Genomic DNA, 19,575 nt, shown 5'->3' with positions numbered 1-19,575 from the left:
CATAAACGATGCCAAACTAAAAAACAACCTTTTTGGATGTGTGCACGTTTATGTCGAGTGGAAGATGGAAGAAAAGCATTGGAACAGTCACGTTGAAGTAATGCTGGTAAGAGTGAATGTTTCGGCAGTGGATGGGCTAAGGCAGGCCTGGAGTTGGGTGCAGTTATGTAAATAGAATTTGTTAGTCTTGGTGGTGAACTGGTCGTGTGACTAGAAGCCAATCTTGCAGTGTAATACGAGGTCAAGCTTACAGAAAGTCTGGCTTAGCCTCATTCACTTGCCAACTCATTTTTTTTGCTGAGAAAGTTTCCATTATCGACACTGGCACAAAAGAAAGTAGCAAAAGGCATATTTGTGGAATATTGGATGACAAACATAATTCACTCTTGCTGACTGCAGCTGCCTAAAGATTTGCAGTTCTTCTGGCACCAACTCTACATCTTTAAGTTACATAACTGAACCTACGGGGAGCCAAAAACAATGCAGCCTGCAAACATAGGGGTTTAACAAAACTGCTTTTGGGCTAGTCATATCAGGACCAGAGATGAGACCAAGAGCTTTTATTTATTGTCTCTACCTTATATAGGAAAGCTCAAAAGCCCAATGAAGGCTACATATATAAAGGGTGGAGGGTGATAACATTGATCATAGCTTTCATAAGACAGGAATTAGGAAACTCAACTAAGTAAATTTTCCAACTAAAATTAGCACCAGCGCTCCATGAATACCTACTCTGTTCCCTCAACTTGGGCAGCAGCTTATCCAAAACTACCATCTTGCCACAATTGTAAACAAGATGAGTGTCTGTAGTGTAAGGAGGACCAGGTTCAGCACCATCAAAGAGATACGGGTGGTTACAGCACTTTCGGAGCTGCATTAAGATGTTCAACAAGCGCATCTTGTCCATCTTTCCAGCAGAGTTTAGAATGTCAATGTCCTTCATCAAGATTTTTGTGTACCTGAAAACATTAAGAAATAAATGTACAAATTGATTGCAGTTTTAAAAGGGCAAAACAAAGCACAAAATTGAGGTTCACAGATGGAAAGCGGCTACTGGGACAAAGTACTGCAAGGCTGCCAGCGCACTTTGAACCCACACTCACCAACATAGAAAAACTTCAGGAGAAATGCAAAAAAAACACTGAAAATACTTCCATATTAACATCAGTTAAAACTGCATCAAATGTCTTGATTGAAGACAGGCTTTGTAGCCATAAAGTTTGAAGGCAGAAGTAATTTAGGAAGCTAATGTAAGAATGAGAAATTCAACCAGAAAATTGTCTCGTATGTGACTTGTCTTTACCAGCCTATTCTCTTCTCTTGACAGCTTTTTAACATCCAGTTGAACAAACAGACAAACATCGCTTTTAACATCCTCAAAGGGAGAGACCTCTGACACACCCAGCACTGCAATGTCAGCCTGCATCATGTCAACTCATGTTGCAAGGCCAAATTTTACCCAGAGGCGACAGTGCTACCAACTAAACAAGTCTGACACTGCAAAAACTTCTGTATTTCAAACTAGATTATTCTGCTTACTAATGCAGAGATTGCATTTGCAAGCCAGCAAATCACTTCCAGAAAAGCAGATTGTTTGGGTGCCATCCAAAAGCATTTTAAAAATATAAATCCTCAACAAAGTCATGGAAGTTACTGACTTCTCAAAACAGTGCTCTGGAACTTAGCAAGATTCAACAACGGATATTCACTTACCATTCCCTTTGCATTTTACTGAGACCAACGTAGATCTTAGTCTCTTTTTTAGGAGGCAAGCTTTTTTCAACCTCTGCTTTAATCCGCCGAAGTAAGAATGGTCGGAGTACCTTAAAGTTTCAAAATGAGGAACAGTAATGTTAGAAGGCGTAGAAAGTTGAAAAGCAGAATTTACCGACTGTTTCCTGTAGAGTGGTAAAGATGCAATAAACCTTGCCGGTCTGAGAGTGGATGGAATTGTAAAAGTTGTCATAATCTTATCAGACCATAGGTTTGCACTCTCATTACACATAGATGACTGCTGGTGGTTTAACCTGAGGGCTACTCATTTAAACAGAAAGGTGGAATGAGTCTTTGAAGTTCCAGAATTATTATGAAATATTGAAAAGCAGTCATGAACATGGAGAGATCTGGCCAATTTGCAAACTCCTCATCATCTTGTAATTCCTCAGTTTTTTTCAAAAAAATAAATTCTTTGTCTCACAAGCTTACAATACAAAATGCATGTAGCATGCCACTTGCCAGAGGGGTGATAAACTTACCGCATGTAAACGTTCCACTAGCTGCTGATCACCGAGGCAGTTGTTTGTGTCAAACCATGAGTCAAAATCCTGCACATGCCAAGGAAAAAGTTAGTCTTTGCACAGAAGTATGAAAAAGTTATTTAACAGTTGCCATTTTTGTACTATATTTTTTCTTTCAAAATCACTTGTCAGAATTCTCATATTCAATTTCTTCTATTTTCTTCCCTTCACACCCTTCACCTTTGTTGGAAGCAGGTCACCAATACAAAGACTTCCAAGTGGCAACTTGATTCGAGTTTGTTGCCGAAATAATCATTCATCTTCACCAACAAACCTGGATTAATGAGCAATGATTGGGCTTTTGGATACAGTATGGCATGTTAAGTTGGTTATGGTAAGTGCAGATCTCAGCATGTGTTGAAAAAGTAATCAGGATGTAGGATTGAGTTTATTTTTAATAATTGCTCAGTGTAGTTGTATGTAACGATCAAGAAGGTACGGTATTTTTATTTAATTCTATTTAATTCCAGCTAGTAAGACACTATTATCATACCATCGAGGCATTTGGCGATAGCTGTTAAGTGCAATTTACCACAGTGACCCAGTCAAACATAGACTCAGTGGTGGAATAGACCCACTTTTATGACTTGCTTCATTACAGGGCAAATGTGAGGACACTTCAATTGAAAAAGTTTTTGTTTTTCATGTTTTAAATTGGTTTGGCTTATTCACATAAAATGCCTGAAAGAGTAATTTATTTTAATGTATGCAAATAACACAACATAAATTTGGATTTGACATTTGGATCTTGCTAATCAACCGGTTCAGAGGTGTTATTATACACCTCTGGAACAGATCAGACTTGAACATGGGTTTTCTGGCTCAGAGATAGGAACACTATCAGTGTGCCATAACAGCCCTGGTTCTGAGTCCTCAAATTAGCTTGCAAGTACTTCTTTTGTTGTTTTCATAAATGTGGCTTTCAAGAGATTCTTATTACCTTCTTTATCTTTAAATAACTATTTTATAACTATTACTATAACTATCATAAGACAATCTAGCCTGTACAAATGGGAGCTCTTGTAAAACATGTGACGAACCTTATATTTCTGGAGAACAAAGGTAGTACAATATTTTTATATCGAATTATATCTTAGGGAATCAATTATGAGATTAATAGGAAGGGATATCATCAGAGGTGTGCAATAACATAAATTTTAAAATGCTGTGATAAGATCAGGAATTTCAGGATTTGAACACTTAGCATTAATCAAGGTACAGTAGTATATTGCCAAGTCAGAATAGGGGCTGACTTAGGGAGGAACTTGCAGTTTGTGAAATGCCTACATTCTGACTGCTCTTGGCTTTCTAGGTGGTGAAGGCCAAGAAGTTTGGGAGTTGCTGTAAGTAAAGCCTTGGCAAGATCTTGTAATATATCCTGTGAATGGTAAACATTGTAGTGACAGTGGTGTTACAGTTAAATAAGGGAATTATGAGGGCATGTGAGAGGAACTGACGAAAATAGACTGGAAGCAGAGCCTGGCAGGGAAGACAGTATAGCAAAAATGGCAGCAGTTTGTGGGTATAATTGAAGACACTACAGAGGCTCATCCCCGAGAAAAGAAAGATTATCCGGGGAGGGATTAGACAGCCATGGCTAACAAAGGAAGTCAGGAAATGTATTAAAGAAAAAGAGAGATCCTATAACGTGGCCAAGAGCACTGGAAAATCAGAAGATTGGGAAGGCTACAAAAACAAACAGAGGATAACAAAGAGAGAAATAAGGAAGGAGAGGATCAAATATGAAGGTAGGCTAGCCAATAATATTAGAAATGATAGTAAAAGTTTCTTTCAATACATAAGAAAAAAACGACAGGCAAAAGTAGACATTGGGCCACTTCAAACTGATGCTGGAAGGCTAGTGATGGGAGATAAGGAAATAGCTGGAGAACTTAATAAGTACTTTGCGTCAGTTTTCACAGTGGAAGACATGAGTAATATCCCAACAATTAAAGGGAGTCAGGGGGCTGAGTTGAGTATGGTTGCCATTACAAAAGAGAAAGTGCTAGAAAAGCTAAAAGGTCTTAAAATTGATAAATCTCCTCGCCCTGATGGGCTACATCCTAGAGTTCTGAGGGAGGTGGCTGAGGAAATAGCGGAGGCGTTGGTTGAGATCTTTCAAAAATCAATGGAGTCAGGGAAAGTCCCGGATGATTGGAAGATCCCTTGTTCAAGAAGGGATCAAGACAAATAATAGAAAATTATAGGCAAATTAGCCTAATCTCGGTTGTTGGTAAAATTCTAGAATCCATCATTAAGGATGACGTTTCTAAATTCTTGGAAGAGCAGGGTTGGATTAGAACATGTCAACATGGATTTAGTAAGGGGAGATCGTGCCTGACAAACCTGTCGGAATTCTTTGAAGAGGTGACAAGTAGGTTAGACCAGGGAAACCCAGTGGATGTGGTCTAACTAGACTTCCAAAAGGCCTTTGATAAGGTGCCACATGGGGGGCTGCTGAGCAAGGTGAGGGCCCATGGTGTTTGAGGTGAGCTACTGGTATGGATTGAGGATTGACTGTCTGACAGAAGGCAGAGAGTTGGGATAAAAGGTTCTTTTTCGGAATGGCAGCCGGTGACAAGTGGGGTCCCACAGGGTTCAGTGGTGGGGCTGCAGCTGTTCACGTTATATATTAATGATCTGGATGAAGGGACTGGGGGCATTCTAGCGAAGTTTGCCGATGATACGAAGTTAGGTGGACAGGCAGGTAGTACTGAGGATGTGGGGAGGCTACAGAAGGATCTAGACAGTTTGGGAGAGTGGTCCAGGAAATGGCTGATGGAATTCAATGTGAGCAAATGCGTGGTCTTGCGCTTTGGAAAAAAGAATACAAGCATGGACTACTTTCTAAACAGTGAGAAAATTCGTAAAGCCAAAGTACAAAGGGATCTGGGAGTGCTCGTCGAGGATTCTCTAAAGGTAAACCTTTAGTGGGCGGCACGGTGGCACAGTGGTTAGCACTGCTGCCTCACAGTGCCAGAGACCTGGGTTCAATTCCCGCCTCAGGCGACTGACTGTGTGGAGTTTGCACGTTCTCCCAGTGTCTGCGTGGGTTTCCTCCGGGTGCTCCGGTTTCCTCCCACAGTCCAAAGATGTGCGGGTCAGGTGGATTGGCCATGCTAAATTGCCCGTAGTGTTAGGTAAGGGGTAGATGTAGGGGTATGGGTGGGTTGCGCTTCAGCGGGGCGGTGTGGACTTGTTGGGCCGAAGGGCCTGTTTCCACACTGTAAGTAATCTAATCTAATCTAAAAAAAAAGTAATCTAATCTAAACATGCAGGTTGAGTCCGTGATTAAGAAAGCGAATGCAATGTTGTCATTTATCTCAAGAGGGTTGGAATATAAAAGCACCGTTGTGCTACTGAGACTTTATAAAGCTCTGGTTCGGCTCCATTTGGAGTACTGTGTCCAGTTTTGATCCCCACACCTCAGGAAGGACATACTGGCACTGGAGCGTGTCCAGCGGAGATTCACACAGATGATCCCTGGAATGGTAGGTCTAACATATGAGGAACGGCTGAGGATCCTGGGATTGTATTCACTGGAGTTTAGAAGATTAAGGGGAGATCTAATAGAAACTTACAAGATAATACATGGCTTGGAAAGGGTGGATGCTAGGAAATTGTTTCCGTTAGGCGAGGAGACTCGGACCCGTGGACACAGCCTTAGAATTAGAGAGGGTAAATTCAGAACAGAAATGCGGAGACATTTCTTCAGCCAGAGAGTGGTGGGCCTGTGGAATTCATTGCCGCAGAGTGCAGTGGAGGCCGGGACGCTAAATGTCTTCAAGGCAGAGATTGATAAATTCTTGATGTCACAAGGAATTAAGGGCATCGGGGAGAATGCGGGTAAGTGGAGTTGAAATGCCCATCAGCCATGATTGAATGGCGGAGCGGACTCGATGGACCGAATGGCCTTACTTACACTCCTATGTCTTATGACAGTGCACAGGTAGTGAACAGAGTGAATATTTAAGGGGATGGGATGCCGAGCAAGCAGGTTGTTTTATATTAGACAGTTCACAAGCTCCTTGAGGAGGGAGCTTTATGCACACTGATCATAGTCTCATCATGAGACAACATAAACTGATCCAAGCAAAGGAAAGCAAAGTAAACAGAATACATCTGCCCATAAGATGGGAAGAGTTGAAGAATAAGTTTGGGAGTTGGAATAAGTTGACACAGTTCTAAAAAGAGAAGGGCTTGAGGAATATGATGCAAGGTGGGCAGAATTATGAAAAAGTAATAGGTTGACTAGGACAGAAACAAGAATATAATGATCAATACTGTACATTCAGAACCAAAAGGTCTCAACTTACATCAGAAGAATTGAATACATCAGGCAACAGGAAGTTGAGCAAAGCCCACAATTCATGGAGATTATTCTGCAAAGGTGTCCCTGTCAGTAACAAACGGTTTGTTGATTTAAATTCCCGTACTATTTCAGAGAGCTGAGAGAAAAAGAAAAATTGTAATAATTGTATAAATACAAGAGTTAAAACAAATTTCAAGAATAATTACATGTATTCAATTAATCACACAACTTACTTTTCAAAAAAATGTGCAAAGATACAATGCCTACCACAGACTAGGATTGCTTAAAGTGTTTACACATAACAAACTATTCTTTAAACATGGTCACTGTTTTAATGAATGAATGATTTATTGTCACATAATCTAGGGAGATACAAAGAAAATGTGTTCTGTTGCCGCAATCTGGCATCATTTTGAGGTACAAAAGAATTTTAAAAACTTGAATACAAATCATCTTCATTGGCCAGGGTCCCAAACACAGCTCCAGGACCTCTGCAAGATCCCTCCTCTGGCCTAACGCTGCCAGGAGTCCCCTGTTCTGGGCACTGACACTACTGCAGTCAACAGCCCACGACCACCAAGAGTCCACACTCTGGGCCTATTGCAGCCAGGGATCCCTGCTCTGCCACCATTCCTTGCATTTTTGCATTGGGCCTACAAGTCAGGAGCCGCCGCCAACAGCGCTCTGGCCTCTCCGTGATATCGCAAAGATGAAGAAAAGGAAAAAAAGACAAAGGAGAGAAAAAGAATGTGGTCAGCCTGGAGCAGACGGCCTCAGCCTGAATATTACCCATGCTGGCACTACCATCTTGAATCAATGCAAGCAATGTACAAAATGCAGCAGCCAATTTGTGAACTTCAAGCTCCCACAAACAGCAATGTGATAATGATTAGATTTCAATCTATTGTGATGCTGGCTTAGGGATAAATACTGGCCAGGACCCTGGGAAGAGCTCCCCTGCTTGTCGCCAGAAGAACCTCTGGTGCTGTGCCACTTGGCTACTACCAGGGGGTCTGCTGTCATTGTGTGGTATTTTCTTAGCCACAGTAGTTTGTTTTCAACCTCTCTGTGGTATCCATCTTTTGTTTTGGCGCCTCTTTCTGCTGTTCTCCACTTTGCCCCCTCGAAGAGATCGCCATAGCTTTTTAGTTCTGGTCAAATGGCTGAGAATCATACTTTGTTTCTGGATATCACTTTTCACTCTTGAAGTTTGTAGCACCTCTTCATTTGTTTCATCGTCTGTAGATGGAATCTTTTAGCATACCTCTTAGGATCCACATCATAAAAGCTTCTGATTCCTTCCACAGATCTTTACTTATTGTCTAGATTCCTGAGGACACAGCAAAGTGAACAGAATGTAGCACCTCAAAGATTGCTTTCCACATTTCAAGCTGGTTACTAATAAATCCTTCACCTTTGCCAGATTATTTCTGATTATCACTGTCCTTCTTCAGACTTTAGTTTTGATTTCTCTCAAACCTTTTTAACATTCGTCCCAGACAAAGATCTCTACTTGTTCCATTTCAATATAGTTTCCTCTAATATATTTCTTTTGATGACCATTGTTTTATATCTTTTTCAGTTTTTAAATTTAAATCTTAATCTAAGCTTTGAGATTCTGCTTGCTGCATGATATTTTTTCACTTCTTCTGATTTTACAGGTGGTGCTGAGTTTTCGGTACACTGCAAACTTGTTATGCTCCTGCCTCCAAATTTTACCTTTGGAAGAGCCCACTGCTATTGAATATCTGTTCTGTATACTAGCTAATTAATTTTCAGCATTGTCATATATCTCTTTTCATTTGAAACATGTCTGACTATACAGCTTCTAGTCAGCCTACTAATTCATCCCAATATGGACTCTGGATAAATCTCATATCTTTGTAACATCAAAGTCACACACTTCAGCAATAAATCTATCAGATATTTAATTCTTTATATTTAATAGAATATTCTAAAAGGCTGTCCTTTGGTTAAATATTCTCTCTTCTCTCTACTCCAAGTCTTTTCATTAATATCTGCTTCAGACTTGTTATTGTTTCTTTCTATTATGGTTTTCAAGATCACTGTTGGAATATTGCATGCAATTCTGGTCTCCTTCCTATCAGAAAGATGTTGTGAAACATGAAAGGGTTCAGAAAAGATTTACAAGGATGTTGCTAGCATTGGAGGATTTGAGCTATAGGGAGAGGGTGAACAGGCTGGTGCTGTTTTCCCTGGAGCGTCAGAGGCTGAGGGGTGACCTTATAGAGGTTTACAAACTTATGAGGGGCATGGATAGGGTAAATAGGCAAAGTCTTTTCCCTTTTTCATGCAGAGGGTGGTACATGTATGGAATGCGCTGCCAGAGGAAGTGGTGGAAGCTGGTACAATTGCAACATTTAAGAGGCATTTGGATGGGTATATGAATAGGGAGGGTTTGGAGAGATATAGGCCGGGTGCTGGCAGGTGGGACTAGATTGGGTTGGGATATCTGGTCGGCATGGATGGATTGGACCAAGGGTCTGTTTCCATGTTGTACATCTCTATGACTTTAAAATGAGATGACTTGTTAAATTTGTGGTCCTAAACTGATTGCACTCAATTGCTTTAGGTTTCTTAGGTATCTTAACAAATAACGAATGTCTCAAGTAACTTTAAACATATCTTTTGAGATATGGAAATTTCTGTTATCTCTTCAATTTTTGTAAGAACTTTCATGTGTTGATGTTATTTCACGCATGTCTGAAGCTTTTCCTGTCTTCATCAATTTCAAAGCATTCTTTACCTCTTATATCATAATGTTTGGTCATTTGCCTCTATACTTTGAAGGATTCCACAATTTGGATCATTGTACAATGTATGTATATACTCTGTCCATCTTTTTGCTCCTCCGTCCTTTTCAAACAATATCTTACCACGTTTATCTTCTATGCACCCATTCTTTGTATTATCCTTTTCTTTCTAACAGCCAAAGATTTCACCTCCTAGTCTGTAGCTTTCATTTTATGATATATTTCCTGTTCCTGTACTTCATCAGACATCTTGTTAGACCAACCAACTCTCTTTAGTCTCCATACAGGTCGTTCTGCTCAAACGCACGTTTCATTAACACGAATTCGCCATAATGCGATTGACAAACTGGGGGCGCTGTTTCTACAACGCAAACTTTTAAAACATGCATTGGCTGTAATGCAATTATATCACCAATACTTTAAGCACGATTTTTCAATAACACAGGGTTGCACAAGAATGCAACCATCGCATTACAGAAGAACTGACTGTACATGCATTCAATATTTTTCCTCAAAGTCAAATGTAGCTTTTCTTCCCCATTTCTATCATCGTCACTAGAAACTTATGTCATTCATTTGTTTTCTTTTCCATTCTTCCGCAGCATGTTGTTAAGTTTCATGTTTGTTCAGTTTTCTCATTCCTAAGACAGTCTTCTTTTTAAAACTTTAAAGCCGAATATCTCTCTGATGTTCTCATCTTTCACCATATCAATGTCAAAGCGGTCACATATCTTTATTTTTCTTGGCATTTTCAATCTTGTGTTAATTTTTCCCACAACAAGACTGTGATCTGAATTGAAATTTGCACCTGAAATATGTGAATGCCCTTACACTGTTCCTATAACAGTGTTTCACATCACACAATCTATTTAATTTCTGTGCCCATAATCTGGACTTCTCCAAATGTACATTCTTTTTTTTTCCCACTCACGAGTGGGATGTGGGCATTGCTGTTTGGTCAGCATTTTTATTGCCCTTTCCCTCGTTACCCTTGAGAAGGTAGTGGGGCACTGCTTTCTTGAAATACTGCAGTCCACGGGCTTTAGTTTGACCCACAATTCCCTTTGGGAGGGAATTCCAGGATTTTGAGCCAACAACAGTGAAGGAATGGCGATATATTTCCAAGTCAGGAGGGTGAGTGGCGTTGGAACATGTCCAAATAACAAATGAAATCGGTGAGTGGCGAAATCAACATCTTTATTCAGCAACTGTAGTAGCACAGCTCCAGGTGACGATCGAATCCTGAAGTTCTTACAGCAGCTTCTTGATACACAGTTCTTGCAAATATTAAATTTCTATCACTATGGTTCTACATAATTTTATCTATCATACACAAAAGTTTGTAAGCAAGAGATTGTTTCAACATTTGCTAAGTGCTGGCTGTTACTTCTGATGGGATTAAGAATGTCTGTCCGATTTCCTTGCATACTTGAGAGGTATTAGTCCTTTTAGTTTTTAAGTTGGTAAAAGTATGAGACCTATGTGCTCTGAATAAATTAGAAATTATACGTGTGCTTAATAAAAGAATCAAGGATATTAAACGGATTATTGCAGCTGGGTCTTGAGATTTGTTTACTATTTGTCGGAGTGAGTTTCATTCATTCATGCAATTTCACAGAAGCACTGTTTTGACAGTAAAGGGGAGAGTGGCCTTGTTTATTGCATTTACTAGTTAGGGAAACTGTTTGATGTTCTGTAATCTATTCAGGTCCTGAGAGATGGTTGGTAAGGGCTGATTAATATTATAATTTTTCCATAATTTCAGGTAGGTGGTCTAGACACAGTGTGGGGAAGGTATTGTTTCTGAGTAGTCTTTGATATTTATTCAGGGGTAGGTTTTGATGTAAATAGGTCTGATAAGGGTTGAAGGTGTGAAGGAGCCGTAATGGTTTGGAAGGGACTTTTAATTTAGTCTTTGCAATAGTAAAATGCACTGCAAGAATGCCGTTTTATGAATGACTTAATGAAAATATGTTATAGTAAACAACGGATTAGTAAAGTATGATGAATTAATTAATGAATGGGAATACGTTATTAATGAATACAGTGAGCTGGTGAGTCAGTTAGTAAAGATATCTATAACACAATATCTCACAGTAGCTTGGAGGGGAGCTTGCAGGTGGTCGTGTTCCCATGTATCTGCTGCCCTTGTCCTTTGAGGTCGAAATAGTCGTGGGTTACCTTCGGATCTTTGGTGAATTCTGCAGTGCTTGCTTATTGATGGTGTTTGTTACTATTAGATCATTTTCTTGACAAAATCATATCAGTCTCTTGCCTCCTTTTCCTCTCAACCTAAGCTATGTCTTCTTGATGTTCCTTCACAGGGTTCAGCATTTACATTGCCATCATAATTACACCATCATTTCGTTTTGATTTTTGCATAACAGTAATTATTGTTTGCAATATTTTAGGTCAACTTGATAAGGCTGACAGTGCTTCAGTTTAACATCGTATCCAAAAGAAAGTACCTTTAATAGTGTAGCAGTCCTCTTGTGCTGGCGAATCAGCTCGCATTTTGTAATAAGTTGTGCAGTGATACAGGAAATGATAATCTCTGACTCAGAAGGTTGCAAAGGGGCCACAGCTAACACACAGCCATGTGTGTGTTGGTGTTTATTTTCCACATGATCAATAATCTTAATCACATGTACCTGCCTTTTACCCATATCCTTTTACTTCCCATTTCTCCAACTATCTTTGTAACTATTTGTAAATGTTGGCATATTTTACAATTAATTCCTAACCCTTCAAGTACATTCTATAGCCTGCGTTAAAAAATCATTCCTCTTGCTTCCTAGCTTAAATCTCTCAACTCTACTTCCCTAGTCTTGCCATTATCATCGTTGTCGACAATCAGCAATAGGTGTCCCATTTATGAAAGAAATGGGGGATATTAAGCTATAGCACAAGCACATAACCAACACAGTCCAAAAAGATTTAAGCCGGTCTGACGACAGACTTCTATTCTCGAGATAATTTTATTTCTTTTCAGAAATCACTTCCACGGTTGAGTCCCAATTCCCGTTCATTTGAATGTATCTGCCCTTGCTTTGAGAGTAAGTTAAATTTTTGTCATGTTCGGGGACATAATGGAAAAAAAAGTCTCAGTTTCTTATGAGCTACTGAACTAAGCAATTACAAAAGCAATCTTTGAGCACAGTACAACATTGCATCAGAGTCTATTTAAAATGAGAATTATCAAGAAAATTTACTTTGAAAATCAGAGCAAAATAACCAATGAAGTTAAGCATTTACAACAGACATCCTTTTAGAATCATAGAATAGAATCACAGAATCCTTACAGTGCAAAAAGAGGGCATTCGGCCTTTTGGGTCTGCAATGACCCCTCGAGTAGCCCACACAGGCCAAGCCTCGTAAACCCATATTTCCCGTGGCTAATCCACCTAACCTGCACATCCTGGATACTACGGACAATTTAGCATGGCCAAACCAACTGATCTGCGCATCTTTGGACTGTGGGAGGAAGCCAATGGAAACCCGCACAGACATGGGGAGAACATGCAAACTCCACACAGACAGTCACCAAAGGCTGGAATCAAACCTGGGCCCCTGGCGCTGAGGCAGTGGTGCCCTTCCTTCTTTGCTTGAAATATTACAATTGCAACGTAAAGAACTAAACTAAACTCTATAATTAACTCTAAGGTACAGCATTTCTTTTCTACGAATTTACCGATATTACAGAAAACTGTATTAATGTCTTGCAAACCCAAATCATTTTTTTTTCTCCTGTAGCACTTTAAACCGGCAAGTTACTTCACTGCAATTTCCAGACTGATCCTTTTGCACTGCCCTCTCACCACATTCAGGGGAATTGGTCTATTACATCCAAGATTCCCACAAATAAAACACAGGCAATTTGAAACATTCCACTACTGAAATTTTAAAAATCAGCCACAAAGTGAACCAATCGCAGAGCATTGTTTAAGAGCACAAAGAGAACAAAGAAAATTTACAGCCCAGGAACAGGCCCTTCGGCCCTTCAAGTCTGAGCCGATCCAAATGTACTGTCTAAACCTGTCAGTCAGTTCCTAAGCATTTGTAACCATCTGCTCCCCACCTACTCATGCATCTGTCCAGACGCATCTTACCCTCTACCACCTCTGCTGGCAATGCATTCCAAATGCCCACCATTATCTGTGTGAAGTACTTGCCGCGTGCATCCCCTTTAAACTTTCTACCTTTCACCTTGAAAGCATAACCTCTGGTTATTGAATTCTTCACCCTGGGAAAAAGCTTGTCTCTACCCACCCTGTCTATACTCTTCCTGATTTTGTAAACTTCAATCAGATCCCTCCTCAATCTCCTTTTCTCTAGTGAAAATAAACCTAAACTACTCAACCTCTCTTCATAGCTAGCACCTTCCATACCATGCACAATCCTCGCAAACCTTCTCTGCACCCTCTCCAAAGTGTCCACATCCTTTTGGTAATGTGGCAACCAGAACTGTACACAATATTCTAAATGTGGCCAAACCAATGTCTTGTACAATTTTAACATGACTTGCCAGCTCTTATACTCAATACCCAGTCCAATAAAGGCAAGCATACTATATGCCTTCTTGACCACTCTATCCACCTGTGCAGCAACCTTCAGGGTACAATGGATCTGCACTCCCAGATCTCTCTGCCCATCAACTTTTCCCAAGGCTCTTCCATTCATTGTATAATTCGCTCTCGAATTAGACTGGTCTAAATGCATCACCTCACATTTGTCTGGATTGAAAGCCATCTGCCACTTTTCCGCCCAACTCTCCAGTCTATCTGTCTCCTCCTGTATTCTCTGACAGTCCCTTATGCTTTCTGCCACTCCACCAATCTTTGTGTCATCTGCAAACTTGCTGATCATAACAACAGTGCCCTCTTCTAGATAATTTACGTATATTACAAACAACAATGGCCCCAATACTGACCCCTGTGGAACACCACTGGTCACCCTTCTCCATTGCGAGAAACTCCCTTCAACAACCACTCTCTGTCTCCTGTTGCTTGACCAGTTCTTTATCCACCTAGCTAGAACACCCTGCACACCATGTGACTTCACTTTCTCCATTAGTCTACAATGGGGAACCTTATCAAATTCCTTACTAAAGTCCATATATACATCAACAGCCCTTCCTTCACTTAACAACTTGGTCACTTCCTCAAAGAACTCTATTAAGTTGATAAGGCACGATCTCTCCCGCACAAAACCATGTTGCCTAACACTGAGAAGCTTATTCTTTTCTAAATATAAATAGATCCTATCTCTTAGTACCATCTCCAGCAACTTCCCCACCACTGACGTCAGGCTCACTGGTCTGTAGTTACCCGGAATATCCCTACTACCCTTCTTGTACAGGGGGACATCAGCTACCTCCAGTCCTCAAGGACATTTTTTTTCCTAGTCTATAACCAAATACATTTTCAATGTTGTATCATAATGAATTTGATGCATGGATCGGAATTGCAAATGTTTTGCTAAAACTCATGTATAAAGGAACAGTCATTCTTTGAAAACTGGTCAATTTATGTCTCTCCTGTTACGACAATTATTTTTTAATGTTCTACCTTTAAGAATCGTCGTTTGGAAATCAGGGATTGACCAGGATGGCTGCATAATTTTGCAGTAAGGAACTTGGTATTGACTGTTGGGAGACAAAAACACAGAGAAAGAAAGACAGAGAAGACTGTGCTATTTCCCGCCCAGCAGAAGCTGCCTGTGCTCTGCAATAAAAAGACTCAGTTCAAACTTGAAGAAAGCAAGTTATCCATCCTGCAGCAGTTGGAGACAACTCAGTCACTCTTACTTTTTAAAAACTAGTGAAATCTTCCAGAGAAAGGCAACTGAATGACTGACTAGTCGAAGAAAAATCATGTCAACATCGAAACTGGGAATGCAAAGAACTGGCTTTCCAGATTATTCTACCTCTGCCAATAGCTATTTTCCGTACTATTTCATCTCTCTGTGTGTAAAGGAGGAGTTTATGAAGTGTTCAGTATTTTAGTTCAGTTTAGTAATGTAATATGCCAATGGTTTATATCATTTTTTATTCAGTTGTGGGACATGGGACCTGAGCATCTCTGGCTGGCCAGCATTTTTGCCTGATCCTAACTGCCCTCAAGAAGGTGATATTGAGCTACCTTCTTGAACCGCTACATCTACATGCTGCAGGTTGACCCACAATACCATTGGGAAAGGAATTTTAGGATTTTGACCCAGCGAAAGTAAAAGAACGGCCATATATTTAGTGTCAATTCTGTTGAGTTTCATGGAGGTTTCTCTACATGAACCCTGTGAGGTTTCTCATGCCATCATCCCAAACAGTTCTTATTACGTACACAACAGCCCTATACTGTATTGCTTGTTAAATTCTCCCACATGCTACAGGCGGATGTACTGTCTGCTGCTGGGACCTCCAGGGGTTCCCAGCACTGGGTGCTACCTGTACACCGGTCAAACACTTGCAGTCTGCAACTGCCTTGCATAGTCTCTGGTAAGTGACATGTTGAACTGAGGGCAACTGCCACCTCACTTTGCCGACAGGGACCTGGAGAACCTGGTGGAGGGCAGGTGAGTCACAGTCACTATCAGCATGGCGGGCCACAAAATGTTGGTGCCTAGCATCAAAGACAGAGAGCTGGGTGTACGAGGAGCAAGCAGGAGTCACCAGCTAACCACTGAGTACCACATCCGAAATTGTCACCGTCTCGTTTCGATCCAATGGGTGGAAGACTGGGAAACTGCATGTCAATGAGGTTACATGACATGATAATTGAGGACGCTAATGCAGGCAAACAGGCCTCTCACTGTTCACTAGTGAGAATCTTGTCTTGGTTGTAGGATGGGATTTTTTGCTCTTGACATCGGGAATCTCTTTACCACTGACCTCTCACAATTCTGTCCATTTTCGCATTGTTAAATTCGAAAGTGAGGTGGGTGAGGTGCAGCCCTTGTAAGGATTGCTAGCCAAACATGGCAAAGCGCTTATGGAGAGTTAAACTGTAAACTGTGTTTGTTTGTTTTTCTATTTTTTAGTAAAAAGGACAATAATGTTTAAGTTTTTAACTTTAAACTTTGTTTTCCTTATTTTCTGCTCTGTAACTAAGATGCTGTACCTAAGTACCTTTCTACCCAAGATGGCACTGTAAGTGGTGACTTGTAAACTTTACACTGTACTCATGAGAGTACATGTGACAGTAAACTTTATAATAAAATAATTGAAGTCAGAAGACCAGTAGGATATCTAAAACACCAAAGCCTGACATCAAGAACGAAACATCAATTCTTCACATCTGGGAGACACCGGCCAATGAAATGGACAAAGCAATATCATCTGTCATCCAGCAATTTGTTTAGTATTTTTGCCACTATGTGTACCAACGTATGATCCCTCTTACTTCTTTTTCATCCACATGGACCTCTGAGGTCCACGTGCAGCAGAATCCCCAGGGCATCAATGTGGACTTCAACAGTTTCCTTATTTCCCCTTCTCCCACCTCACCCTAGTTCCAAACTTCCAGCTCAGCACTATCCCCATGACTTGTCTGGAGTTGTCCTACCTGCCCATCTCCTTTTCCACCTACCCACTCCACCCTCTCCTCCCTGACCTATCATCTTCATTCCCTCCCCCACTCACCTATTGTACTCTATGCTACTTTCTCCCCACCCCCACCCCCCTCTAGCTTATCTCTCCACGCTTCAGGCTCTCTGCCTTTATTCCTGATGAAGGGCTTTGCCCGAAACGTCGATTTTGCTGCTCCTTGGATGCTGCCTGAACTGCTGTGCTCTTCCAGCACTACAAATCCAGAATCCCAAATCCTTTAATAGCAAAGTTGTCCAAATTACACAATCCATCTATCGTACCATATATACTCTCCAATGGACTTTTCTTCTCCAGCTTACAGTATGGTAAACGTGGCTTATCAGGTCATCTTAAGTTGGAATTCATTCTTTGTTAAGAAACTGCAGAACCAGTTTATACTTTTGACCACATACACCCTGGAAAACACTCCACTGAGAGGTCTGTGCCACAGACAGGCCTATTATTGATTAAATACCTTACAGAGATTTTCTTTTTATTCATTTATGGAATGTTGTCAACATTTTTTTCCTATCCATAATTATCCTCAAGATGATCACAGCAATGCAACTCCTTAATGCTATCACTCATGTTGTGAAAGTATTCCCACGGTGCTATTAATGACTGAGTTCCAGGATCCTGGCCCATCCTTATAATGGAGGAAAGGTCATTGGTGAAGCAGCTGAAAAGGCTGAGCCTAGGACTTTGCTCTGAGGAATGCCTACAGTAGTGCCTTAGATTAATGATTGACCTCTTACCTTGTACTGATTGTGACTCCAGTCCAGGGGTCAAAATAGTTTATTTTTGAGACATTCTCAAGGATAATTCTCAAGGGCAGCACGGTGTTTCAGTGGTTAACACTGCTGCCTCACAGCACCAGGGTCCCAGGTTTGAGTCCAACCTTGGACGACTGTCTGTGTGGAGTTTGCACATTCGCCCCATGTCTGTATGGGTTTCCTCCGGGTGCTCCGGTTTCTTCCCACAGTCCAAAGATGTGCAGGTCAGGTGAATTGGCCATGCTAAATTGCCCACAGTGTTAGATGCATTAGTCAGAGGGAAATGGTTCTGGGCGAGTTACTCTTCGGAGGGTCGGTGTGGACTTGTTGGACCGATCGGCCTGTTTCCATACTGTAGGGAATCCAATCTAATCTAATAATTTTTGATTTTAAGAATAAATTTTTCTAGCTTTCTATCTCCTTCACTGGATGATGCGGACTTGTAACATTACCTGTAAGTCTGCTGAATATTCATAGGATTTCTTTCTTAACAGACAGCACAATACGAAAGATGGTATACATACAAATTATAAAATCATTTAAATTAAAATCTATAAATAATATGCACTAAATAATCTCTGATAAAAACAATTCTTCTATAGGATCTTTCCAAAAATTGGATCACACACACCGTAATCAGACCCTCTTCCTCACCATATACCATTTACAATATTCACTCCTTGTTTCAGCACAGCCAAATTTTTTTTGCTAAAATACCATCAAAAACCACATGCTCCCTTAGTCTAGATTCAGCAATGCCATCTTGAACTGTTTAATGTTAATGAAGGCTTGAACAGCCATTGTAACATTTTAGTTTGAGTCCCTGCACAGTACCAATATATTGTGACTTTTATGAACCAAACATTCTTTAAATCTCAAGAGGCAGTAAAAGCTTTATGTTTCACATAAACATCAAAGGCATACCCAATCTCTCTCAGGCTATTTGACGATTTTATCGAGAATAACGTAGCTGCCAACTGTCCTTCCTGCTCCTGGTCATCACTCAGGTCATACATGCCCTGACAACACTTGAGTTACACAACTATTTTAAAATCAAAAATTCAACAAAATACCTATCCAGACACCACACATTTCAATGCAACAGTTCAAACATAATTATATAGTCCCTGAGGTTTGACAAAGTGTACCATCAACATAATGTTTTTTTAAAGAAGAGACAATATTAAATAGCAGGTGCAGTTGCAGCATATCAAAGTAGCTTCTCGTGTCTGTGAACATTTTCTGAGCTCTCATTTGTGGTCTGATTTCTTTTCCATCTCTGCTCTCTTCCTTGCTGAAAATTGGACTTGGCCCTGATGGATACTCACCTCTCTGAGTACTCATACTTCCAGCCTCCTCCTAGATCTCTGCTGCTAACAGAACGCCTATCAGCTCCTCCAATCACCGGGCACTTCCTCCCACCTTTGGCGCTTGTCAAAACATAGATTCTGTCGCCGAAGTAGTAACAAGTTTCTGAGAGCGCCAATCTGTGAATGACTTGTGAGCAAGGGAGGAACAGAATCTCCGACTGGAGCAGCTCTTCACAGATTATGCCTCTCTCCTCTACAGAGAGATGACTTTTTTTCAAATGGATCTTTCTTGTGATTTAATTTTCAGGAGGAACCAAGGGTGTTGGCAGCAGGGAGAGGTGAATCTACCTGCCATCTTATGTATTTTGAACGTGGGTAATCAGGGGAAGGATTTTCACTCTGAATTCAATTTAACTGTCAGCCCCTTAATGCCACAATCTTTCAAATGATGCTCTCATGAAAATGCAGTCATTCTCACTTCACCTGTTCAGTCCAGCTCTTTTGTCTGTGTTGCTACCAAGGCTAAG

The 19,575-nt window shown here is 40.6% G+C and overlaps 1 protein-coding gene across 3 annotated transcripts in view; it reads right to left on the bottom strand.

Moving 5' to 3' along the window:
• The window catches only part of smarca1 (SNF2 related chromatin remodeling ATPase 1), a 105,163-nt gene that overhangs the window by 38,137 nt on the left and 47,451 nt on the right, over positions 1 to 19,575 (bottom strand). For all 3 annotated transcript variants that reach the window (XM_072595286.1, XM_072595288.1, XM_072595289.1), the window contains exons 9-12: positions 6,614 to 6,745; positions 2,256 to 2,324; positions 1,714 to 1,823; positions 733 to 959 (exon numbers count right to left, since the gene is read on the bottom strand). In XM_072595286.1, coding sequence (XP_072451387.1) covers positions 733 to 959; positions 1,714 to 1,823; positions 2,256 to 2,324; positions 6,614 to 6,745 — 538 coding nt within the window. The remainder of the gene's footprint in view (positions 1 to 732; positions 960 to 1,713; positions 1,824 to 2,255; positions 2,325 to 6,613; positions 6,746 to 19,575) is intronic.

Source organism: Chiloscyllium punctatum, chromosome 25 (genome assembly GCF_047496795.1).
Source record: "Chiloscyllium punctatum isolate Juve2018m chromosome 25, sChiPun1.3, whole genome shotgun sequence".
In the NCBI taxonomy this organism is placed as follows: Eukaryota; Metazoa; Chordata; class Chondrichthyes; order Orectolobiformes; family Hemiscylliidae; genus Chiloscyllium; species Chiloscyllium punctatum.
This window is presented reverse-complemented; position numbering and strand designations above follow the sequence as displayed.